Below are 27,257 nucleotides of genomic sequence, written 5' to 3'. Positions count from 1 at the left end.
TGGAGGTGGTGTCTTTTTTTTTTCTTCTAAAACCCAAAACACAACAGGAAAAGTGTAAGGAATGGAATAATTCTGTTTTGTCTGCAACTGTTTTTTTTTGTCTGTTGATGAGCCACAAATTAGTAAAACCATTTTTCAGAATATTCAGTTTTTCTTATAATACTATATCTAGTATTTTGGCACACAGGATTACTGCTTTTCCAATAGAAAAAATCGTAGTCCCATGTGTGCAAAAGACTAAATATAGAATGGTAGGAAATTGGCTGTATCTCAGACACTATATGGAGCAAAATCAAGTATTTGGTATCTATGAACTCAAAACGAGTTGAAAATCAAATATATTCATACACATGCAGTGTAATATTGTAATATATGTGTATAAATATTTAGCATTTTTCCTAATTTTTCTAAAATCCTAACCTGTTTACTAGTGATTAACCCTCTGAACTTTAAGCCTTTTCAGTGCATTTAAAAAAAAAAAAAGAGACAGAAATGTCACAATTTTAGGCTTAAATTTGGTTACTTTTTCGAATGGAAACTTTCTTAATCTATGATCCATTCAAGGACTGCCATAAAGGTCAGATTTTGATGATAATGTCTGTTGTACGGTCTATTTCTTTGAAAATTATATAAAAACTGTATTTTTGGCAATTATTCAAAGAAAACACATTCAGACGTTTAAGTGTGATTTTTTTATGTGATCCAAAATGTAAACGTTGTCCAGTGACACATTTCCCCTAAATATACCTGTAGAAAATTTCAGGATTGCAAATGTGTCATTTTTCCTAATAATACTAAGTAGTATGTCTTTAATCAATGCCTCTGTTAACAATGATTTTGAGTGGGAAATCGAGCACCATAACCATTGTAAACCATTACTGTAAAAGAAAAAACTAAAAGGTTGACATATATAGCAACAGCTTGGTAGCAGACTGGTCAATTGTTTTACAAAAGAAGAGTTCCACTTCCCAGAAGTCTTCATATAATCTCCAACCCTACAATATACTGAATTCCTTTTACAGCAGAGGTTGTGAAAGAATTTTTGGTGACATTCTTGTGAGCTGCCTTGACATTTTTCACACAGAAAAGGAGCCAGTGACTCTCCTCTCCCTCTTTCTTGTTGCTCTTTCAGCTCTCCAGCTTTGGAGCTAAGCAGTCGGCTGCTGACTTTATATTTTATCACAGACAGACCTGTATATGTGGTATCAAACTGTGTGTGTCACCTGTGGCTGTTGGTCGTGACAACGCTCTCCGGTTGCCCGCTGCTCTCCTCGCCATCCCTGCTCTTCATCCTCTCCTGGCGTGCCCTGCGCCTCCTCTCGCGGGCCGCCTCCTCCTCATCATCATCGTTCCTCGCCAACCTGAAGGAGACAAAGAGAGAGAGAGAGAGAAAAAAAGCATGAGGACACAATTTCAGCCTCAACTTTCGACCCTTCACCTCTTTCTACCTCTTCCTCAATTTAGCTTCAGTTAAAGGCTTCAAAGAAAACGATTCTTTAAAATTGGACTGTAATCATCACGGTGACCAAAGCTGGCGGATTTGTCCAGAGCTTTTTTTTCCTCTTTCTCTCCTATCAAGCTGACCTGTCAGCTGTGCAACAACTAATACTTCTTATCGTGGCTGCAGTTTTCACGAGCTGATAAAAACTCAGTCTGGAGACTTGGCTTGGCTGAGGATAAGAGAGAGAGCCGGAGAAACAGTGCTTCTGGGCGCACGGCTCGTACGAGTCTGGTCAGTGTTGGAACGAGGAGGTGATTGTGGGTATGAGTGTTTTTATGCACTGCAAAACAACAACTAGCCTTAAAAGTTTATACTTCTACAAGGAATTTAAGACCATATTAAATCTAAAAATCACATTTTTCTTTGCTTAACAAACTGAGGTTAAAAATCTGCCTCTTGTTTTCATGAAATACTAAACAAAACCCCTGGGTTTTGCAGAGTGCATACACAGTGTGCATGTACATAATTAGAACAATAGTTAACCCCTTAGGAGTGTGAAAACACAGTTCCCCTTTTACTATGCATAACTGGTCGAGCATACAGTAAATGAAGCAAGGTTCATGTCTAAAATATCAAAGGTAAAAATCATTTTTTGGCTCCTTTCTAGTCCTAGCCTGCCATTAAGAGGATAAATCCACTGTAAAAACAAACCACCCATCCTTAATGGAGCAAAATCCGAAGCAGACATGCAGTGGATTATGCATGTCTTCATTAAATGCAGTGGTTTAGGTAAAGGGTGCGGCCGCGTACAATCATCAACACAACTCCATTGTTCACAGTCTTCTTGGCTGGTGAGCTACTGTATATTTATGTGCTTCAATTTGATTGAAAGCAACAAGCTGAGGCCTTTCTCTGGAGCTGCTCCAAAGTCACTGTGGGAATTCAGAATATCTGGCTGAAGTAGAAGTCGACAGGTTTAGGGAAAGAGGCTACACCCAAAAAGTCAAACATATTTGATATTTTATTGCACATTAAAGCATCATTAGCTGAGTATATCTACTGTAACAGTGCAATACTACGAAGGAACGCTCCTTTTATTCCAAAGTACTGAAAAGTTCATTAACTGCTGTGTTTCTGGCCACGTGACATCTATGAACTCAGCTCCATGCTTGATGTGTGTTGCCCCGACTGACCTTTACACTCCCACTGCTAACGACATGCCTAGCTACCTGACATCACAGCGCTGCCTTTGAGGTCAGCCACTGAAGCGTACTATTGCATGTTAATTGCAACATGTGTGGTGAGCCGAGCTAAAGCTGCTTGGGTTTATGTGAGGTTTTACAGCTTGTGAACAACAGTTTCCTTCTTTCCTTTCCTTCCCCTCCGCTGTTCCTCACGCCTCCCGTTTCTTTCTCTCGGATGAGGAATGTTGTCATAACAGAGCAGATGAATCTGTTAACGCCCAAACTGGACCTACGGGACGGTGACATCAGTGACGTCAGGCAATGATTTACACATGTGCATGTGTGTGTGCTTAGTTCTGATAATTCAGCATCTTTAAGGGAAGAAAACTGGTCGAATCCAGATTCGTTAGGATCTTTTCATCTTCAAAGCTAGCCACACAAGCCACTGCAGTTACAATATAATAGCAAATGCTAAACTATAGCATGGCAAAGCACAGGCAGAGTCAGAAAGTCAGCAAACTGACTCTGTAATAATATCTACCTCAAATTTATATTTCAGATTTTTTTTAATTGGTGTTGTATGAGGTACGTATCCATAGTCAGTTTATTATCTACATTGGAGATTGGCACGCCCCAGTTTGGAAAGGCAGGCAGGAGTACTGACACAGGAGCTGCTGCTGAGGACAGCCACCTAAAAAATCATTATCAATTGAGGTGAGCAACATTTTAGAATATTTTCAATGACACACATTGACACACAATATTAATTTACACATTAATATTACACTGGAAGAACTGAATCCATTTCATGCTTTCCTCAGTCCTTGGCCTAGAGGTTAGGAATCGGGCTTGTAACTGGAGAGTCGCCGGTTCGAATCCCGGTACTGACAGGTTTAGGACTGAAGTGCCCTTGAGCACCTAACCCCCCTGCATAGCTCCCCGGGCGCAGTAATGTGCTGCCCACTGCTCCTTGCATGGTGTCTTCACTTGTGTGTAAAAAAGGATGGGTTAAATGCAGAGGTTGAATTTCCCCATTGTGGGATTAATAAAGTAATCTTCTTCTTCTTCTTTCATCAAAGCCACCAGACTCCATTGACAAAAACAGTGATTTTACCTCACAGAACATGGGAGTTGCTGCCTCAATCGGTTAGTTTGCTTGTGTTATTATGTGACTTTGATGAATCTGAACAAACCCTTTAAAAAACCAAAGTCACACAGACAATTAACCGACTGAGGCAGCAGTAGACCAGCAACTCCTGTGACTGCGAGGTACAGTTACTGTTTTTGTCAATGGAGCCTGGTGGTTTTTACTAAGCATATATAACACTTTCAACTTAAACAGGGCTATCTGATGGCAATGTAAAGCACTGAAAATATTGTAAATATACACTTACCATGATATATATTTTTGAATGGGTACAATATATGTTGCTGCTGCCCCTGTTAACAGCCATACATTGCTTAGCTTCCACTACTCCTGCCTGCTTCTCCCAAACTGGGATGTGTGTTTAGGTTTGCTAACATTAGCCATAATGAGCTAGCGGTCATACAGTCTGTGTATCTTTTGGTCATTGGATTTTCGGTTTTTACAAAAGAAAATAAAAACAAACAAACGAGTAGTTATTTGATTTTTGTTTTAAAATACAAACATTAAAATTTAAATACAATGCTTTTTCTTCATTACTGTCAGAAGGGGATGGACTTTATTGAAAACATAATTTTATTTTTGTTTTCTAGTTATAGTAACAAAAATTTAAAACAAAACATCGCCAAGCAGCCAGTACAACTCTACGACTCTTTCTTTGAAGGGGAGCGGTCCCTGTGAATCCGTGTATCATTTGTTCTTTCCATTTTCAATTGGCAACCAAAAATCAAACAAACAATCAAAAATTGACGGCTCACTTGACCGCAGTCAAACTTCCAGGTCACGTAAACCCGACCAATTAAATATTAAAATCGAATTAATTCTTGGTGCCCGTTTTTCCATTTTGTATTTTTGATCTGAGCATAAGATTGAAATATGAAAAGCAAGCATTTTTTTTGTTATTTTGTTTTATAATAGACAACAAATAACAAAATAACCAGTCAATTTTTCATGATTTGATTTTGATTGCCAATTGAAAATTGAAAGAACGAATGATACACAGATTCCTGTTTCGATTCTGGACTACCTTTTTCAGTTTTCATTATACGACGTAGATAATCAAGCAAACTTTTGAGTGACATGCTTTTTCACTCAGACAATGAGAAAACAAATATGCATATTTTACGGTCCAGTTTACCAAAAGAATATGAAATAACAGGCATTTTTTCGAATAAAATTTTTGTTATTATAACTAGAAAACAAAAATCAAATACATCTTAATCTATCCGTCTATCTCTTTCTGAGGCGGATGAAGAAAAAAGCCTTGTATCTTAATTTCAGTGAAAATCAAATAACCACTCATTTTTTGTTTTTTAAATATCCTATTGTGAACGGAAATTCCAATGAACAAAAGATACACAGACTGTCATACCAGACCAAAAAATAGCTGCAGCACCCTGTGAGTACCGAGTGTTTTATTGCTTAAGAATTCAAAAGTTAAATAGTCCCACTATAAATACTTTTTTAAATCCAACAAATCTTTCTTTTAAAATTGAATTCATATTCCTTCAACTTCAACTGGGTTCCCTGCAGCAGAAGGTACATTAACTCTTATTAAAAAAGCCAGAGTGATATGATGTTTCTGTGAAAAGAAGAAAAAAAGTTGTGAAACAACTGCCTTAACTCCCAAGAGACTGCTGCATCCCAAAAACAGCACCAAATGTCATGAGAAAGAGAAAAAGACAACAGCTAAAAATGGAACAAAAGAGTCCTTGGTAGCAGTGACGATGACAATCTCAGGGTTAAAGATTCCTCAGTAGGAGAGAAGAACAAACTCCTAAAAGCTGAATTAGCATTCCTGTCAATCACAGCCTTGGCTAGAGACGCGTACACATCCAAAGCCCTGATTTAATATCCCTTTCCTTACCTAGGCCCCAAACTCCATCAGCATATTGACACAGAAATATGGGGAGAGGTGGAAGCGGAAAGGAAAAAAAACATTGAAAAAGAAAGAGTAAGTGAAATAGAGAGCGAGGATAAAGAGGAGAAGTGGGAAATGAAAGACGGGAAAGGAAAGGGCGTGCACGATAATGGAAAAAGGAGTAATCTGCAGATTTTATCATAGACGACATGTTCTCCTGCACAGAATGATGTGCAGCCACAGTTATGAACTTCAGGTATGTGTGTCTGTCAGAATGTAGTGTGCAACAGATGCCCTTTTCTTGGGTGGCCAGGTGCAATATGTAAGGAACTGCACACAACTGACTGACAACCAATATGCACCTCATGTGGCAGCTATGTTACAGCTGAAAAGGAAATTAAAAGTCTTGTTAAACATGTGTGTACATTCCTAATTCTCTAGAGTTTTTTCTTTTACTGCATAGTACAGTAAAGCTGATTTAAGCAGGATTTTACACTCACAAAGTAACTGTCTGCGTGGACAGCACAGGCACACAAAACATCGCCATCAGCGAGCCTATTAGGGAGAAATATGTCCAAATATTTTCTTTACAGCGAAATATCTCAGAAATGTCAGAGAAAACAATTTGGGAGAAGCCCATGAGAAAAGACTTCTTCACCCCTCCTCGAGAGGAGCGGGACAGAGCGAAGGGAGGGAGAAAAGTACAGAGGAAGATCGAAAAAGAAAAGCTGCAGAGGGGAGGGGAGAGAAGGAAGGGATGGAGAGGGAGAGGGAAAGAAAGAGGGTGGGGGCTCTGCTTATGCTGTCAGAAATGCTGACCCATTCCCACGCTGGCCTCTCTGGACTATTTCCCTTCCTACTGCCGGCCCAAAGAACCACAGCGTACCCCGTCTGTCTCTCTTCCCCACCCTGTGCTCTGCTGGGCCGGCTCCAAGAATACACAATGTTAGAATTCCCCTAGACTGCATTTATTCTTACTCACAGATAAATGAGGCAGTATAGCATGCATGTAAGACATAAATCTAACACTTTTTGTGGGGAGTAAAAGAGTGAGATTAGGTTTGAAAGAAATCGGCAACAATAGCTGAGCTCTTTTCCAAACAGAGGTGGTGAGTTAGACGTTGACATGCTATCTCTATGATTTTATCTGTATCTGTCTCTCTTCCTGACAGAACCAACAGGTTTACGATGCACGACCAGGTCATGTTTGGAACGGTCCATTCACCCAGGGCGGGGATTCTTTGGCATGGCTCATTCACGGAGGATGGGTGTTATTTCCTCGGTCCTTCCTGGTCTCTCAGGGAGAGGGGGACAGCACAGATGTAAAGAATGAAGAGGAGAAAGAGGAGCATGGTGGAAAGAGAGAAAGAGGAGGAGATGGAGGATAAAAAATGGCGTGAGGACGGGAAGAGGAGAAGGACGTGGATTTGAAAATTTAAATGGATGATCAAAAGAGAAAAGGAAGGGGAAGATGAGAAGAAGGGAGATGTGAAAGTAAGAAGAGAAGGAGCAGGTTTAAATGAGAAGGGGAAGAGAGAGAGTGAGAGGAAAGAGGAGGGCGAAGGGTTGAAAATGAAAGTGGAAGAAGATGGGGAAAGAGATGAGGGATGAGGTGGAGGGAGGATGAGAGGAAGGAAGCAGGAGAAGGAGAAGAAAGACAGTGACACCCAGGGGAGAAGAAGAGGATAGAGGGGACGCATAGGGAATGAGAGGAGGAGATGGAGTATGACAAGAAAGAGGGAGGAAGACGAGGAGGAGACAGAGGAAAATTGCAAAAATAGACACTTCTCAAAAAGGACATCAAAGACAGAATGCAACGTCTGGCAAAAACAACATTGTATATTTAGCAAAGTTACATCAATCATTAAAGGAAAGATGCTTATTCGCCTTCTTGTAGAGAGTTACATGAGAAGAATGATACCACTCTGTCTGTGCATTAAACATGAAGCTACAGCCAATCAAAATCACCATATATAAATACCCTGGGTATTTAGAAGTCCTGACGATATGATTTTCAATACTGTCAATGTCTTTCTATTGAAGTCCAGATGCAGAGCTCCATGCTCAGGCCCACCTCCTTCATTGATCCACAAGCTTGGAGAAATTGTGGACACGGCAGGGCAGCGACGATCATTAGGATAAAAAAAGCACGCCATGTGTTCTTTAGTCTGAATAAGTCAAATGACCTCTGGTCAACAACACAACCTTGATATTTCAACGTAAATGGTAGGGAGAAAATAACTTGAACTAACCTTATAAATTTGCAAACTATATATTTTTTTTACTGTCGTTGTTTGTGTAACATTCTTGTATTTGTTCGTATTGTTAACAAGAAACACCATATTTGCTCGATTTGTTGTCGATTTTTGTCAAAATGTGTCAAATTTTCAAACGACCCGAAACGCCAAAATTTGAAAAAAAAAGTCATACGATAGTATGTTGTTTTTTGTCAAAAATGGTCAAATTTTCAAATGCTCCAAAATGCTTAAAATGGTCTTATTATACTCTGTTGATACATGTAAAAGTATATTCTGTCCAAAATAACTGAAAATCACCATATTATGATTTAGTAATGTTAGCAAACATTAGTATAGCAGCACCCTTTCCCCAGGAAATATGTTGAGCTTGTTAGCTAGCTGCTAAAAGCTAATTTTACCGTTAGTTTGCTAACGACATTAGCATAACATCATTAGGTTAGCACAACTTATTTGCTTCTTAACGTTAACTCTTTATAGATAAGTTAACAATTCAAAAAAGCTTGGTTTAGAAATTTCAAATTCAGAAAGTGTACGGTTGTTTTTCTGGTTAAAAAAAAATAGGTGCAAGAATAAATAACGCCCAAGCTATATTTAAACCACAAAAAAAGTATAAAAATGTTGTTTTACTGGGGGTTATGTTCAGGACTATTTTTCTTGGCCTAGTGTAGTGACTAGAGTTGCTTCAATCTATTTAGCAAACTGTTAAACTGTTCCTTTAACTGTCCAACATACAGCGGCGATGACTCAGCACTACAGTCATGCAGGATATCTATCTATGTCCAATGTGTAAATACTCTGTTAAGGACAATGAACTTCTCCAGCTGCATTTAGCAGGAAGTTAAAACTAGTTGTTTTTTGTAAGATATGCATACTATTACTGTTACAAAAGGAGATTATTTGTAGCTGAAGCAGATGCCCTTTGGTCACTGATTAACTGGGAAAATTCCACATGCATGTGCTCTCTTTGGGAAAAAAAGAAGCAGTTGAGACATTCCTGTGTGTTTCATTGAACAGAAACGTACTATAGCGCTGATGAGCAGGGGAGCTGAAGAGCACGAGAGAGTGTGAGAAACCTCGGCAGAGCAGAAAACCGTGTGTGTGTGTGTGTGTGTGTGTGTGTGTGACTGTATGTGTGTGTGTGGCTTTACTGAATTGAACTAGAAGTGAATTGAAGCCCATTGCGCACCTCTATGTCAACAATCATTTTCTTACAACTATAACTGAGGCTGATGTAAGACAGAACAGGGAAGGCTTGGCTGTTTTCCCTCCACACACACACACACACACACACACACACACACACACACACACACACACACACACACACACACACACACAAAGCTGTAGTTGAGAGAAGTGAATGGAGCTTGTCAAACCTTCATCACCTGATTCTGATCCAAACACACCAACACACACGCAAAAGCATGGGTAACTGACTGCATGCACTCAACCTTTGCACATGCATACACTTACCCAGACTATGGGCCACATGCACACACACACACACTCACACACAGACAATCTCACTGTCCCAGCATGTAGGAAACGGCTCATGGAGACCTGGCCAGTAAACACTTATAATAGCCAGGAATTTGGCATTCCTACAGCCGTTATTATATGGCCCCACACTCTCCCCGCGTCTCTCCGTCTTCTCCCAGCATGCTCAGTGATGGTTGAATGGAAGCCGGCCAATGAGACAACATGTGGTTTTGACTAGTTCAACCAAGAGGGGCATGTAAATATTGATTGTTTCAATATATTGGCAGAAATGGAAACAGTGTAGAGATGTAATCTTTTATCAATAACAGGACCGGCGTGTCGCCTGCCAGCTGAAATTATTGCTGCTCGGACCAAATAAACAGTCATGAACAAACTCCCGCAGAGCTGAAAATGTAAATGTCGAAGGCGCTTACAACTCTGACTCCTTTTCACTCTCGGTCCATTTCTCTTCCAGTCAGTCAGTCCTCATCTCTTCTCTCTGTAGGCTCTTCTTAGTCTACATTTTCTGCCAAATTCCATCTTCTGCATATAACATAAACACTCCAAAACTGCGTAAATAATTCTAGCAGTGGGGGGTTTATGGAGGTTTTAAGCCATGAAATATAACAACAGCATTAACCTTCACTTCAATCAGCTATTTAGAGTGCATCTGGGGAAATGAGGCATAAAAGTCTAAAAGAAGTAAAAACTAAAGGAGGCCAAGAGGGAGAACGTTGCATTACTGTTACACAGAACCAAAAAGTACAGGATCTGTCTAAAACAATAGCAATAATGATTCTGAAGTTACAAAGACTGTAGATAAAGTCCTAATGGCATTTTTATTTGTGCATTTGTGTTTCTATAGCTCCTTAATTTTGGCATTTTAAAGTCATTAAAGCTTCCCTTAGCAGTATTTTCGCATCAAAATAATATATGTAAAGTGACAATGTGATGCAAACGGACCTTTCCTTCAGTTCAATGCAGTGTTTAGCATCTTTTAGCAGATTGTTTTGTTTTGCTGGACCCCTAACACCACTCATAAACCTTATTCCTGTTCTACACGATCTACCCAGCACTAAATGACAAACAAAGTTAGCAAGTAGCTGGAGATCATAGAGTAGCATCAGAAGACAGATATTTGCTTGGGCAGTTGGTGGAGACTATATTTTCCTTTAAATAGCCCAAAAACCATTAATTGATACCTAAGTGTGTAGCTTAGTTCAGCTCAGGCTCGAAGGGTAGAATCCTAAAATTGACATTTGACTTTGTTCCCTTTTTGGACAAGATCCGTGTTTCCATTAAAGTCGAAGACAATTTTGAAGCAAAATTTTGAAATGTCACATTAAAGAAAATGCGAATTAGGAACGTTTCCATCAACTGGTTTAGAGCGAATTAACAAAGCTGCACAAATGTACTTTTGTCAGAAGATGGCAGTGTATTGCTGTAGGCTAATCCGTCAGGAAACTGTAGAAGTAAGAAGTAGCATCTTTCCATCTCCTGTTTAGCCCATTAACCATTTTTAAAAAAAGACAAAAACCACCTCAAGGGAGGGTAAAAACTTTTATGCACAGTTTTACAGAAATTTGGTGTTCCCATCACGCTTCAATTAGTTGATGGAAACACAACTAATGTGTCACCTCAGCACGGGCAGATTAACAGCACCCAGTCAGTCCAATGGTGCAGTAACAGTGTTGGTTGGAAATCTGCAAAGTTTTCCTTTTCGCAGAGTTTTTATTTTTTTACCTGAGGCTGTGTTAGCAAAGCCATTAGCAGAGCAACCAGTCAAAAATGTTCTCCGTGTAAACGATTAACCAGTGCCATGTCGACCTTATACAGTGATAATATTTTATCCATGTTGTGTTTTAGAAGCTTGTTTCACTGCCCCCCAAGTGACCAATTTGAATGCATCTTTAAATTATTCACAGAGATATGTAATATACACTGGTGACACTGTTTTTACATTTCTTGCTACTTATCATCTGATATATCTATTGAATGATGATATCAGCCATGTAGATTTATCACTCAGGGATTTATTCACTACGAAAATAAATAAGAAGAAGAATAAAAAAAGACCCCTGTTGGTCCCCTTGGAATACTGCTATGGAAATACATTTGGCACCGTCTCTACACAACACACAAGCCGGCAGACACTTTATTTTCAATGTCTGGATGAATGACTTAACCCTGAATTTTATTACATAGTATATCTCCTTCACCATTGTGGATGCTGTGTTCTGTTTTGCAGACTTTTCCTTCTATAAAAAATGATATTTTACCTTGAGCAGAGGCCTTGTTCATCACTTATTCATAGAAAAATCATCAGAAAGAAAACATCAACGCATTCAGCAGTGGTCAGCTTGTTTTTCATCAGTGATGGAGTATCTGGTTCTAACAGAACTCACAGATACATCAAACGGCCGAGTGACCTTGGCCAGTATCTGCATTCACATCAACCTCATCCTTAATTGGAAGGACTGCAGCACACATGGCGAGACTTTTGTCTCTCTATAAAATGCCTCCTTGGCACACAATGTATCAAGTACTCACAATAAAACCCTTTTTCCTTTTTACTAGTTTTGATTACAGCGGTTGGCGTGTTACCGCTCAATCAATTCGTTGAAATGAACTTTAGCTTAATCAATTTCTTCCATTGAATCAAAAGCAGTTCAAAAGGCCGAGGTATCTGGCAGAGAAAATTGGAAAGAGGGAGGGAGGGTGTGATTGAACATTCCCACTTAAAGGTCATCTCATTGCTTATCAGATTTCTTATCAACCTTTTTTTTTTCTTCTCGCCTCCTGTCGGGGGTAGCCGATATTTGCTGAGCAATGTTTTTAAGACGTAGACGAGGGTCTAAGCCATTAAAGCTGGCTCCCTCCTGTTTCAACTTGGCAGGAACATCAGAGGAGGTGTGCTGCGCCTTCACAACCAGAGCCTCATTACACAACACAGGCTGCCCCCTCAGCTTCACACCACCTGAGTAGTAAGATCTTCAATGACAAGTTCTGTGGCTGCAGATACAAAGGAATCCATTCTAAAGACTGACTTTTTAAACAGAGAATTAGTTAGAAAATCCTGGAGTACTAATCTACAGAGGTAAATGACAGACAACCAAATGGGTCTTACCGTTCGGCCTCCAGGCGCATCTCCTCCCTCTTCTGCCTCCTCAGCTCCCGGCGCCGCTCAAAGTCCATTTCCTCCATGATTGTGCCCTGAGGGATGACATCATCCAACATGGACGTTAATTTACTCAATTTCAGGAGAGAAGAGAGAAAAAAAGACAAAAACACATTCATTTAGGCAGGGAAAACATACAGGTTCACCAGTCAAACATAGGGTTAGGTACTTCTGATATAATTTTATTGGTACTGCAGAGTACTGAGCCCTGGCAGCTTGTTCAGGTCAAGAAAAGTCAGAGCATTGGGGAGGCGAAAGTGGTCAGAAGTGTGGTTACACTTAGCACAGATGCAGTCGGATATTAAGTCGTGCTTCCTCCGAGGCGGGATCAACAGTGTTGTCATGCTATGTCCTGGTGACAGACTGGTGCTGTTGTCTCGGAGCTTAAGCCCCGAATGTTTTGAGTGAAGCCACAAATATAACTTCAAATGTAAGCCTGTGAAGCTCGACAAGAAAATGTAATATGCGTGAACACGTGATAGTCTGTATAACCGACTGACCAACTAACCAACTGTTAGTTTGTGTATGCAGAGGGAGGTTGTAGGGACAGGTTTTGGAAGGAAGGGAAAGGCATTTTTTTGTTCTCTTTGTTTTGAGATGTTTGGAATTATTTTTTACAACTGAAATTAACTGTTTGTTATACAGAGAAAATACAGAAAAAAGGCACAGTTGGGTACCTGTACAGAATTCCAGGTATTGAATCAAATGTGAATGGTACCCGACTCTAGTAAACAAAGCCTGAGTTTTGTAATATCTGGTTTTTAAAGTATTGTATTTAAAGTTATAATCAATAAGATTTTCACCGAATTAAGCTTCTAAATCAAGTGTTACAGTTTAAATCATATCACAGCTGTATTATGTTACTGCTGCTGCTTCAAATTAAAAGCAGTTAAGTGGAAAAACACTGGGTGGCTTTTATTGTGAAGCTTCCAAAGGAAACACAATGCAGCTTGTCACTGAGGTTGGAGCTGGTGCTAATAGAAATTGTTCTTGAGCATTTTGCCCTTTTTCATTTTTGCAAGAACAATCATAGTTGAGTAGCTGCTCAGGAATGAAATCTTAAGGAGTTCAACTTTAAGTGCAATCCATATTGCTGCACACAGCACTGACCAGAAGTGTGTAGTTATACCTTAGTGTATCACAGCCTTAGTCTTAAGTGACAACTGGCCGACTGAAACCTGAGCCCACAAACTTTGGTATAAAACTGAGGAACGAGGCAGACAACGAAAGAAAGAAGAGCAGAGATACAAAGAGAGCGGAGGGAGACGCCAACACAGGATGTTAACTCAATCAGTTAACAGCAACTCTCACTAAAAATACCCTGCCAGGGTACATGACTGGCTGTGCAGTGAGGACCGAGACCACCCAGGAGCTGCTGAGCCTCACATCATACATCTATGATCCCGGCTAAACCACCAGCTACATCTTCTATACACTGAAGCGGAGCGAAAAGACTCTAGCTGAGCACTTGAGGGAAAAGACAAAAGGTGTTCAGTGAATAAAAAGACTGAATAAAGTCGTATTTATACACTTTATCCTTTGCGGCAAGTAGGAAATCGACTGTGGCAGAAAATAAGATGCTTTAAAGTGCAGTAAGACAGTCTGGAGAAACAAAGTCGTACCTTGAATTAGCCTTCAATCAACGTGTTTTCCTTCACACCATACCAGCTTTTCACAATGCCCTGTCCAAACAGAGATTCAATGCTACAACGTCTAGCAATAGTCTCCCACAGTCCGGCCTCAGCTGACAGAAAAGGCAAATGCCTGCTTCTTCCCTTCCCTGCTAGTTGTCCCTCCCTTCATCCCTCAGTGACCTCCTTCCTTCTTTCCCCCTCCCTCCTCCGTCCTGTCTCTCCTTCTCTCCCTATCTCTATGGCTAACTTTTCCTGTGTTGTTTACCTACATGTCAGAGCTTGGCTAAACTCTGTTCTGGGACATGACTCGGCTCTTGAGCGCAGCTTCCTGTGTGTTATGGCCTTTTCCTTTCATCTGCAGTTGCATATAAAAGGGGTCAAAGAGGACGTTTTTCTACATGGACATGTGTATTTGTATGCATGTGGATGTAACGTTACAGCACTTGTGTGCATTCATTTGCACTGAGCATACTAATGAACATGCACAGATGGACAGGAAACACACAGACAAGAGAGAAATGCTAAAAGAAAGCATGACTCCGAGGGATCCTCCTAACCCTCGCCCTCCCCTCTGCATCCTCTCACCCAGTCTCCTCCTCCTGTGAGCCTGTACAGTAAACACAGCTTTGTCTCCCCGCTATTACACTGCGATTCGTTGGAGGGAGAGATGTTTTAAATACCGCAAAAATTCACTCTCTATGTTTAGATACACTCTTAGTGTCATTTGTGAAATGAGAGAGGGGGGGCAATTGGCACTTGGATGTGGGGCTATTCATACAACCATAATTAAGACGAAATGAGAGCAATAACTAAAACCGACAAGGCCTCCAAACATCACCAGTCTAATCACATACTTCCTAGAACCAGTGACGCCAAGGGAGACAAAGTTATTAGTAACGCAAGCATGGCAGCATATAAATTTGGAGTTATTGTTGCAAATAATGCGTGATTTATGCAGCTGAGAAGACTGCGTTTTCATTTGGTGTTCCGTTTTATACAAAAATGAGTTATAGATCATTTAAAAACACGGCATTTTACGAGGTAAATTAGAATAAAAGTAGGTTTGTCAACAAAATGATCACAAAGTGGACCATACACGGTTTTAAATGAATAATAAACCTGATATAATTATATTTTTTTATGCTGATATATGATGTATGAATAGGCCTGTTGAATGAATGCTGGACTGAATGCAGCACAGTCACATTGTCTTGTCTCCACATGGGAGAACACCAGGGCAGGAGAGGAAGCCTGTGGCTTGCAGACAAGGCCCTCAGTGAGATGTAGAAATGTAACTGTTGTGTATATCACTGAAGGGACCACCCACACTTTGCAAAAGCTAACAGAGGCAGAACGAGAGAAAGACAGCATTCCATAAAGTTGAGCAACCTGGAGTCACAAGTTTGTGACATTTTCAGACTTTTTACAAGTTCAGCCTGTTTTAGCCTGTCCACTTTAAAAACTCTTCTTCCTTCGCTGCATCTGTCCATTTATTCCACCATTTATCTCTAAAACCTGCATCCATCCCGCCCTCCCTTCTTATTCTGTCTCTCTTTTTTTCCCCTCCTCCTCCCCCTCTTTCTCTTACCCTGTCTGCCCCAACCTTCTACAATGGCTATAATGACACATTTACCAGTCAAATTACTACCTGTCGAGACTGCCAGACCCTGGCACAGAACCCAGTGTCTAAGTGCCAGCCTCTTAAAAAGCCTTAAAAGCCAAGTTGATATTATCCTGACAGCCACTGGATTACACCACCTTATAATGCCTCTATCTTCTCACGAAGTCTCGAGTTAAAAAGCACCAAAACAATGGGCCCCTATCGGCCAAATGAGGCACAAAGTAGATCAAGCAACAGTCTGGAAGTACGGCTGAGGAATAAGTATGGGCCAGCAGCACATCTATTTCTGGCTTTGGTGAAATGTTCCTAACGCTGGCTTAGCATTCTGTGAGAAGAGAAGACTGCAGCTTTTTTTGTCAGATTTGTTAGTGTGATACTGAACAACCATCCCCTCACAACCATTAGACAAACACATTAATCTCCACATTATGGCTATGGAGCTATGTGAGGAATGTTCCTATTTAACCTCTCATTTTAGCAGAGGGGACTTGAAAGAGCCTCCAAATTAGTCATTCACATGCCAGTTACAGACAACTCCGCCTTTGAATCTCTTTTGTGTGCTGGGACTGTTTTGATTGTTGAATAAAGGGAATTAATGTGAAGATAAACAAGTAAAAACTAGCATAGCATACTTTATGTGCTTGCCAGCTGTGAGGCTGGCAAATAAAGGAACAATGGTGACTTGTTGCAGCTAGTGGTTACAAGGCTTAGTCACAAATCACAGACAGTCTTGGGTTTTAAGAAATGGACATTCATGACGGTTAAAAACCTGCTACATGCTAGACTCAAACATGTTGGAACATTATGTCTGGTATAATCGTAAAAACAAAGATTTTACATGAATCCTCTATTGACTAACAACATGAGTGAGCTAATTCTTGTCAACTGTTAACAGAACCAATCTAACGCTAAATGCAGTCCACTATGAGTATCCGGATATTTTACTCATGATTGTCAAAAAGTTAGTGTCTCATCCTCAAAACTCGCCATTTTGGCTACATAGCAGAAAGGGAGGGACCACCAAACAGAGGTGTGGACACATGACTTGGACTCGAGTCATGAATTTGATGACTTTTGACTCTACTTGACAAAATGTAAAGAGACTTGCACCTTGACTTGGACTTAATAACTTGTGACTTCACTTTTTGACTTGAAAAGCATTACTACTGTCCCCAAAACCTAAAGATTAAAAAGTCTGTTACTAAGGACCGCTCTATCTCTCTTGCGTCTCTCGATGTGTCTGTCTGTGTGTCTGACATGTGCTGTCGGCACAGGATCCAATCAAATTCGATCCATGTTATGTTGATCAGACAGCATCCATTCAATCCAATTGCAGAACAATGCATGCTTCATTTGCAGACTGGGCAAACGGGACGCTGAGGGGTTAACAGCTCCTGCTCTGCTGACTGCAGCTGGGAGAGACTGCTATGGGAGGACTGGGCCGCTGGTTAGTGCTTTGGGATAGCGCTACTCGTTAAGAAGATTAAGAACGAGTCTCCAAAAGTCTCCAATAACACCAGAAAGAGTCTCTAGATTTGTTGCTAGTTGCTTTTTTGAAAAAGAATCCCTAGAGGGGTCTGAATAGTCGCTAAATATACATAAATATAAGTTGTCAACACTGCTTGCCGCGTAGTACCTGTATGGGAACAGAGGCCGAGGGGATCTAACTAGTGGGCAGAGCCAAAACACTCAGCCGCTTTCCAAAAACTACTCAGAAAGTACTCAGTGGAAACACTCCTAATGATAACAACAAAAATAGCTCATAAGAGTTTAATATAAGAGCTGATATCTAGACATTTTCCATGGTTTTCTTGATAATAAACCAAAATAATTATCAAGAATGGAAAATGGCTAGATATCAGCTCTTAAATTAAACTCTCATCAGCTATTTTTGTTGTTATCATTATATCTATCCACACAAATGTACCTTTAGTCGTACCAGGCATTAAAATGAACAGGAAATTTAAGAAAACAATGGTCTAATAATTTTTTTCCCCATGACTGTAAAAGCAAACACTGTCATGCTACATATACTGCTGCTCTCCTCTTGACCTTCAGAGGAGAGGAGAGGAGAGGAGAGGAGAGGAGAAGAGAGGAGAGGAAAGGAGAGGAGAGGAGAGGAGTTAGAGAGTCACAGCTGTGCAGGTGTCCAGGTGAAGAGAGGTATTCCAGTCATCTGGAATGTGAAGGTAACACTGGCACAAAGCCGGGCCTTTCTAGTCTTTGCATCAATGGAAGGAAATATTTTGTCCACCTGCTGCGGTGTTTGGTATGTTTGAGAACTCATGAACCAGTCTTTTACCAGCCACGTGCCAACACTTTTTCAGAAATAATATGAACTACAGTAGAGCCTAGATGACACAATGAATTCAAACGCTGTAGTGAAATATGCTCTGACTATTGTAAAATGATACCCAGTTGTATAAAAATGAATAATGTCAAATATTATTGAGATAATGTTGAGTTGGCCATACATCATGGGATATTGTGGAGGATATGGGCCACTTAACTGTGAAAAGAGAGCAGCAGGATTTCAGTATTTTGACATCAGCTGTCTTCACCGATCAATATTTAGTCAGCCAGACTAAAAAATTTGGATTTCTAGTCAAAAGTTTAAGAAGACAAAAATACCATTGTCTCCTCAGTCTGACAAATTTGAGGCTTTTATTGTGACAGCTGCTCTTCAAATACTGTCATCGGTCTGCCAGACTTGCCTGGCACATCACTTCACTTTTCTTTCACAATAGAAATGACGGCCAGACAAAGCTCTCTGCCTGTCTCTGCTAATAGTCACCTTCGCTTAAAGGTGCTCTGAGGAGTTTTCTCGTAAACAAACAAAGTTATGTTTTAGTTCAGTGTTTCTAGCAATTCTTCCCTCATAAAACATTTGCAAAGCTGTTTTTTTGTATTGTTCGCATCATAGAAATAGAATAAGAACTGTGATTGCTGTGGCAGGCTAATTTACGTATAATAAAATGATTCATCCACACACTCTTGTCAAAGTGTAGAAAAGCACATAGCTATCATGATATGAGTGACATGTTTCAAGTTTTCTGTAACCAGTGTAGCAGGAAGCATGGCAGAATTAGCAGGCTAGCTAACTATTGGATGGCTGGCTAGTTAGTTAGCTCGACAGCTTGGTAAGTCCATCGTGCTTTTATGCTACAGTGGTTGCATAAAACAGGCTAAACTTGTTCTTAGCTCACTCCCAGTCCCAGCTGCTTGGACACTACTTCACTGGAAGGAGAGGATTGCAGCGCTACTTAGCTAACTAACCAACTTGTCTCAGGCAGGTTTCAGAAACTACTCACACAATTCATGGCCCCATTAATGTCTAATTATTATAACAACTGTCAAAATGTACCAGTTTGTTGTCAACCAAATGACCACAGCCAACTGTGCAATGCCTGTTCTAGTCTTGTTCTATTTCTATGGCTTGCATCTACATTGGCTCGCTGGTCGTGCCCTGTATTGCTCCGCATTGCTCCATAGCACAACTGGTGGTCAAAAACTTGCCTTGAATGTTGAGGACAGTTTGATTCAACAAAGAGCAGCCATGCTGCACATTTTCCCTCCCCTGAAAGGTATAATATTGCTCTTAACCACATCATTAAAGAACACATACTGGGAGAGACGTTTCAAGTGTGAGTATGTAGGAGTTAACTGACAGAATGGGAATTAAACCGCTAAATCTGACACGCTCCTCTATTTGCATGGAAGTATAGGACAACCTGCTGTAAATTGTCTGTTTATGGGAGTATTGGATGCTAACTTGACAGGAGATGAACACACTTATGCTTAAACGAGAGAAGCAGAGGTCTATTGGTTCAGGCTAAGCTAAGATATATTGGAAGTATTTTGGCAAAGTAAGAATGATCATTTTATGATTGTTTTATCACACAGATAAAGGTTCTGCAGTAAAACAGGAGGGAAGAGAGAAATAAAGAGAGAGAGATACTGCATGGCTGTAGGTAGTGCACACTAACAGCTGTTTTGGCTGGGGCTCTGGGGACAGTTTGAGTTGGGTAAACCTAACGTTTTCTGCAGGGGTAAGGAGTCTCCTGAGATTAGTCTGACAGGGTGGTTAAAATATGTTCAGCCTGTGTGTGAGCGTGTGTGCATCCTGATAAACAGTATTTAACAAACAGGATTTACATTTATAAATGTGTTTTGTGTATATTTATGTAAATGTGTGCGTGGAAAGTGTACAGATGTGTACAGAGGAAGTGCATAAGCGTGATTGCATGCTTTTTTGTGTCTACTTAAAATGAGAATGTAAGTGTGTGTTTATACAAGTGTAATCCTGAAAATACGTATGGCCACTGCAAGTACAGCATGTGTGTGTTTATGGCACAGTAAATGTGTGTACATGTGTGATATCCATCACCACCTACAGTGCTGTGTTTGGAAAGCTGGCCTTGTGGTTGTGGTTCTGTGCGCTATGTGTCTGCTCTCACACGTCCAGGCCTCGGCAGCATTAACACGTTTACAGTCCCAGGATGCAGAGCGGCTGTGGATGAGCATTCATAAATTCACTGGAGGTTTTTGGTGAACCAAGGCCAAGAATTTCTGTCTTTCTTTCCATTTCTGCTTGTCCTTGTCTCAGCTTCATCTGTCATCCAGAGTCTCTTTCTCTGGCTGCCTTTTAGAGCCCGACAGAGACATCGGTGGGCTGATACTGTGTATTGGTTTATAATAGAGCTTATAATAGGGGCTCACTTTTTTGCACAAGCACATGAGGCTGTTCTAATTCATTGTTTATAATGCTCTATAATTTGTAGCTACCCGGTTAATTGTGACCCAAACTATTAGTTGTTCGGTTGCATCTTCTAGTGGAGAAGTGGCAAAGGAAGAAGCCTGGAAATGTAGTATAAAGAGTGACAAAGTCCATATGGGGGGGATAATTTTTCAGTCAGGAGATTGGCATTTGTGTACTTAGTGAAGCCAAATGTCACTGTTGTAACATTGTTAGTCACATATGTGACTGCGTCAAGTGGTTACTTATGGAAGTAGTTATTTTAACTTAAACCTAACCAAGTTGTACCATCTCACATTAATTTCTTTTAAAACAAGTTGAGGCTGTTTTTCTATTTTTTTGCAACACGTAGTTGTTGATGATGCTATTTGATACTAATTTTATTTATAGTTTACTGTTTCAATGTTACTGTTATACTAGCTATATTAACAGCCGGCTAGCTATTTACTAACATTCTGTCAAAAATTAACAATAACTATCTAACTTCTTATCTTTCAAACTGTACATCGTTTAAATCGCGTACGTTAGCCTTGACTTTATCAGAGTCGGCAAAAGGTCGCTAATGCTGGTGAATAAGCTGTGCGATATCTTAGTCACAAATTGGTCACTTCCATCTCAAAACACTGGGCGCTGCTGTTTTTTCGGGATAAATTGGATGTTTCTGGGTAAGCCAAATAATATCATCGTTGTCAACCATAGTTATCAACACACCTGGACCGTTCTTCCATCCTTCGCAATAAAATACAGTACAATTAAACTTAAGACCCACTTTTTAAGGCTTTTTTTAAAGGTTCTTCCTGCTTTCTCTAATAAGAGATCCTGTCACATTGTAATTAGACATGTAAATTTCATGTACGCAAATTAAATTTCACACGCAGATTGTTAAATATGTATAAATCAATTTGAGTTATACTGGTGGTGGCAATCTCACTGAAATGTCCGCGAAACACCGGAAAATGAGACATTGCGGATGTGCCCAGATAGAGCCAAAAGTAAAGAATGGAGGCCAATTGGTGAAATAGTTACTGAAACCAAATGCTTTTTAAGAATAATAGGCACATATGTTTGTTGTTAATGCCGTTTTTTCCCTCTCAAATAATGATGTCTGGCTCAATAATCCATTATCAGTCGCCACTACTGTCTTTGCCCATGCAATTTTATTTTACTCTCACCCTTTTCTCACTGCTTCTATCTCCTCTTGGACCACAATGCAGCAGCTTAGCCAACAGCTGCAGACTAAGTGTTCAGCTACAATATGAGGAGACTCAGGGTTGGTTGGCTATGAATTAAGTTTAGTAATTGGTTTAATTTTATAGGATTTACCCATGTCCAAGGAGCCAAGCTTCTTTCTGTATTTGTCTGTCAGCTGCGACTATATAATTCGAGGCAACATATGAGCTGGCCAACTGCATCAGACCTCAGCTCAATCTCAATACCATCTGCTTTCCACTCACACTCCAAAACAAATTTTTTGAAAGTGTGGCTTCAGCTCGAATGAGGAAAAATTTCACTGAGCATGAGCAGACGGTATTCAAAGGCAAACCTGAGAAGCTAATGCCACTGTGGCAAGTGAAATGCAGTGGAATAACGTGCTGATGGTTTTGAGGGTTAGGGCAAGAAATGGGCGAGAGTCCCTGAATGCCTCAGATGCATTGTCATTAGTGACTTCAGATGTGGCGATCAGACACAATCTTCTCTCAAATGCCCTGCAATCTCCTCTCTGCTGACTTTAGCTTTTGAATAGAAGAATAAACCAGCAAGGGGAAATTTCACATCGGCGTAGGGAAAAGACCTGAAGGTTAAAGATGTTAAGTTTCCATTTGGTGAAGAAAAAGGAGACTCCTGCATTCCCAGACAATGGTTCACATTCCATAACACTTCTCTTTGCCCTGTGAATCATACACCCTGAGACAGACTGACTGAGCTTATCTGTTCACACAGCCAAGAAAATCTCAATGGAATACCTTGGATGCAATATAATTTACAGGGTGGTAGCATCTTATTCTAAACACTGCTGGAATAACCAACCACTTAATGTTTTAATCCATAATCTCTCTATAGGCAAGGGAACATATTTTGGTATTGGAAGCATACTGGTTTCCATTTGTTGTCTGTTTGTAGTCTGAGTAGTATTGATCAATAACATCTGCGCAGGCTTTGGTTGAATGCATTGGGGTATGCAATTGGCTCCCATCTAGATGCCTTAAAGAATAATCTGCTACATCGTCTATTTTACTCCCAGTAGGACCATCATTTACAAAATGAATATCATGCTGTACTAAAGAACACTTTAAACTAGCAATTGCTACCGTAAACATTTGGAAAATGGTCAACATTGGTTAATCAACCAAGTGACAAGTAGGATCATTTTCTTATAGACTTCCAAACAATCAGACTTCTTTTTCCAATCAGTGGTCGCCCCCTGTTGGCCATTAGAAAGAATGCAGGTTAAGGGCACTTTAGCTTTACTTTTAGGCCTGGAGGCTGCTGCTTGTGTGGGACCCAAAGTGAGAAACTAGGTTTTCAAGGTCTTTGAAGGATAACTTGGGTCTTATTTTTGGCCGCCATTGTTATTGGAATGAGACTGCATTCACAAAGTTGCAGAGATCTGAGAAGGTGTTTCTTCTTTCAAAAGGTCCATAGTCTCACTTTAAAGACAGACTTTTGGTTCAGCTTTGACCCTCTGTACTTGCCACACACAGTTTTCTTTGCAATAAGGGATTATTAGCAACATATTGGCCATGCTCTCAGTTTTGCCTCCAAATAAAGTGGTTTAGATAATCTGGCTTGACTCTTGGTATGTTTACAACCAGTCTGATCTTCAGACTGCTTGTGTTTCGTGCACTATTGTTGTAGTGATGACTCCATGTTCCCAGATTTCAGTGATTACTTATCACAGCCTATAAAAGTGATGACCGAAACTACAGAACGTAAGACATTAAAAACTGTAATTATCCTTCAAAGTACTGTGTAACTCAGCTGTAAACCTCATGACCCCGTGTTACTTTCTCAAACAGAATGTTGTGATATGCTCATGATAACAAATAGCATTTGTTTCAATTATCCTTCAAACTGACAAATCTCTTTTGGAAAGGAAGCTGTAGTTGGATACTTTCTAAACTCTTGTGTTGCTCTGATTAAAACAAATTACTGTCTATGCAGCATTCTTCAATAGTGCGTGTTTTTTTTCCACTGTCGGACGGATAACATCACTAAACTTTGAGCACACTGTCATCTGTCGTATATATTTAGACTATGACTCACTGTTCTTTTAATATTTTCTCCTCTCACAGTCCCACACATAGATGGGAGTTTCCGGCGCTCATCATTCTATAGGCTGCATTGGATCTAAAGGTATTATGAGCGTTCCCGTATGTGGAGCGACAGCTGAGAACACCTGCGCTTCCCCAGCCAGCGTTTCCCTCCAGGTTGAGGGTGTGTTTATGTCTTTAAACCTCACGCCTGAAGCTGAGTCACACTCAAATTGCAATAAAAACATTACCCCAACATGCCATATCCATCATCTAGATCTCCCAGCTTTTCAACAGCAGGTTTCAGCACACAGATGCAGCATTTTAACTAAATCATACCATCTTTATTGTCATTTTTAAGGAGATCAAACTAAATCAACTTCAGCAGGTTTCAAATTTTTTTACTTGAAGCTCTTTAAAGTTAACCACTGAAATGAGATGATAAATTCTTATTTGTCAGCTGCTGATCCAATTACCAAATTAAATCTCTGCCCAAGAGCAGTTGATTTAGCAGTTGGCAGAAAAAGAAAGGTTATAAAACATTGTCCTTACTTTTAAATGTTGGTTTTAAGAGGGGCATTTGCATTAGAAGTTGGATTCCTGCTGCCCAAATCATAAATAATACTGTAAAAAGGCAACTTCTTTGTGAAACTGCAGCAAGAGCCAGCACAATTCCTCTCCAGTCTTTGACTTTTAAAAGGCTTGTGTCCCTTTTAAAAGTGCACTTTCAGATGCTACACCCACAATCAGCCAGAATTGGAGAAAAAGCATTCAAAAAAAGTACAAATCCCACACAAAATAGGGATGTTTGTACGGCATCAAAAGGCTACTGCACCCTGGCTGTGCTCCATATGACCAAATATGGAAAGAAAAAATGCTGCCTTTTCCCGTAACCAAACTGGGAAAAAGAAAAAAAAGGGGGAAGGTTCTCTTGCATGCTGTGTGCACAGCGAGATAGAGCTCTCACACTCACTACACAGTGGCCACAGAGTTGGCTCCCTCTCAAAACAGCATGACTGATGGTGATGTTGGACCTGCCGTGACATCTCAGCGAACACTGTTGGGCACACACACACAAACACGCACACCTGCACGACTCAGGAGTCATGAAAGAGAGGCACACCGATCCTTTCACTACGCTGACATTTCATTTTTAAACACACACAAAAGCTTTCTTCACTCTCACATATGAGCTCTATGCCGGAGTCTCAGCAGTGCACTTTCGAATCGGAGCCCCCTGGAAGGGAACATTCCTCTTGGTGAAAAAGCAGCCGTCTCAAACGCCACAGTCCTCTGCTTTAGTTAGAAACGGTTTGTTTATCTGGCCCCCCCCTCGCTATACGGAGCGGCTCTGACATTCTCCTGCCACTGCCGCATTGCAAAAAAATGTCTATGTGGGGATGTCATTTCACAAGAAACTTATCAAATTATCTGGGACGCTTTTTGGAGCGTGTGTGAATTGCTGTAGTGGAGGAAAACTACTGGGAGATGAAAAAAAAAAACAGTTTAAACTCAGCACAGAACAAAGCTATAAATAAAAAGAACTGTGCTTCTGTTTTGTTGTTTGAAACAGCTTTTCATTCACATATTTTTATGCACATTTTCGCATTAGAAAAGCTAAATGGAAAATGCATAAACGAAAAAGTTTGTATGCTCGCATTGAGGTTTTTTCTGGCTTTGTTGGCTATATGGGATATAGAAACCCCTTTGCAAGATAAGTTCTGATGTAGTGAACATTTTACTCACATGACTGATCAGCTGCTTCCGCTGTCAGCATCTTCCCGAATATGATTAGACCACCAATTTCTTGTTCATTTTAATGCCTGGTACAACTAAAGGTATTTCGTTTTTTGGTATTTTGTTTGGACAAATACAATGATAACAACAAAAATAGCTCATATGGTTTAATTGAAGAGCTGATATGTAGACATTTTCCATGGTTTTCTTGATAATAACCAAAATCATTATCAAGAAAACCTGGAGCGGCATTAAATGAACAAGAAATTGAAGAAAACAAGGGAGGTCTAAGAATTTTATCCATGACTGTATATTAATTTGAGTTTGTTTCAATAGCATGAAACGTGATCATTACAAACTTCTTGAAAAAACACTAAAACCCAAATTCCTGAGAACATCGTTTAATTTTTTGTAGAAGGCGGCTTGTTTTATTAGAGGTTCACAACCATGACTACTTCTACGCTGTTTACTAGGGGATTATAGCCTTGCATAGCTTTTAGCGCTAAATTCTGATGAAACTCTGCTGTAGCTTATTTATTCACTCCAAACCAGTTGATTGAAATACATATTTTTCTTCCTTAGATTTTAACGGTTGTATTTCATTTTAAAACAAATGCTCGACATTTTGGGGAATGTTTATTAATGTCCTTGACTTAAATTAGATGAAAAGATTGATACCCCTTTCTTTCTTGCAAGCACAATATAAAGCAACATCTAGCTTAGCGATTAAAAAAAATGAAATGGAAGGAAACAGCTAGCATGGCTGAAGATAATCTACTAAGGCAAGAAATTGCCATATTTATAAATTCACAGCTGAGAGTAAAAGGAATAGATTGAAATCTGTCTCATAGCTGTGCACTCCATACGAAGTTAAAGCCAAGAGCTAGTTAGCTTAGTTTAGCATAAAGACTGGAAGCAAGGGGAAACAGGTAGCATGGCTAGCTAGCTCTGTCAGAAGCTTAAAAAAATCCTCAAATACCGTATTTCCTCAAATAGTAGCCGGGGCTTCTATTAATAAAAAATCAGTTTGGGACCCGGCTAATAATAGGGGCAGGCTATTATTTGAAGGAGGCTTTTATTAGAAAAAGAAAATCAGAGCAACTCCGACTGGCAGTTTTTAAGTTTTAAGCATTGTAGCCAATTACCGGATGTCAGCCATTTTGGAAGTTCTCGGATGTAAACAAACGATGAACAGCATGCTGAATGTTCATTTTAAGCAGGATTTAAAATTTCTAAACTACTAAAAAGCCCAGAAGAACGTGCGTAAACGGCTGGACTTTACAGAGAATGACTAGGCCAGTGGGAGAAACAACCATATTTACCTACAGTACTAACTTGTGTGGCGAAACTTCAAAATACAGGTGTTGTGACGAAATCTGTTACCCCGTCAAATGATGTTTCCTGAATGGTTTTCTCTGTAGCATCACCTCCGCGGTTGGAGTAAGGATTTCAGTTTAAGGTTAGGCCTTGTAGAGAGAACTGTTTGGGGTTAAGGTAAACTTGGGGTCATGTTAACAACTTAAAGAACGACTGGTTGGGGTCAGGTTGGTGCAGGTTAAGGTAAGGGGTACACATATCGACGGGGGAACAGACTTTGACATAACAACGGTAAGACACCCGGCTTATAAAAGAGGCCGGCTTTTATTTACTAAAAATTGTTTTTACACCTGGTTACTAAATGAGGCTGGTCATTAAAAGGGGCCCTGCTTTAAA

At 40.1% G+C, this 27,257-nt stretch overlaps 1 protein-coding gene across 7 annotated transcripts in view; it reads right to left on the bottom strand.

The window, feature by feature from the left end:
• cald1a (caldesmon 1a) overlaps positions 1–27,257 on the bottom strand; it is a 74,374-nt gene that overhangs the window by 30,051 nt on the left and 17,066 nt on the right. For 5 of the 7 annotated variants that reach the window (XR_009389670.1, XM_059325637.1, XM_059325640.1 and 2 more), the window contains exons 2-3: positions 12,495–12,580; positions 1,224–1,361 (exon numbers count right to left, since the gene is read on the bottom strand). Coding sequence is in view for 6 of the 7 variants with exons in the window: in XM_059325637.1 (XP_059181620.1) it covers positions 1,224–1,361; positions 12,495–12,571 (215 nt within the window). In the remaining variant the exon portion in view is untranslated. Of the gene's footprint in view, positions 1–1,223; positions 1,362–12,494; positions 12,581–14,167; positions 14,305–24,359; positions 24,476–27,257 lie in introns of those variants that run through there. The other 2 variants (XM_059325639.1, XM_059325638.1) reach the window with 2 other exon arrangements.

The sequence above is a fragment of the Centropristis striata genome, chromosome 22 (assembly GCF_030273125.1).
Source record: "Centropristis striata isolate RG_2023a ecotype Rhode Island chromosome 22, C.striata_1.0, whole genome shotgun sequence".
Taxonomy (NCBI): Eukaryota; Metazoa; Chordata; class Actinopteri; order Perciformes; family Serranidae; genus Centropristis; species Centropristis striata.
This window is presented reverse-complemented; position numbering and strand designations above follow the sequence as displayed.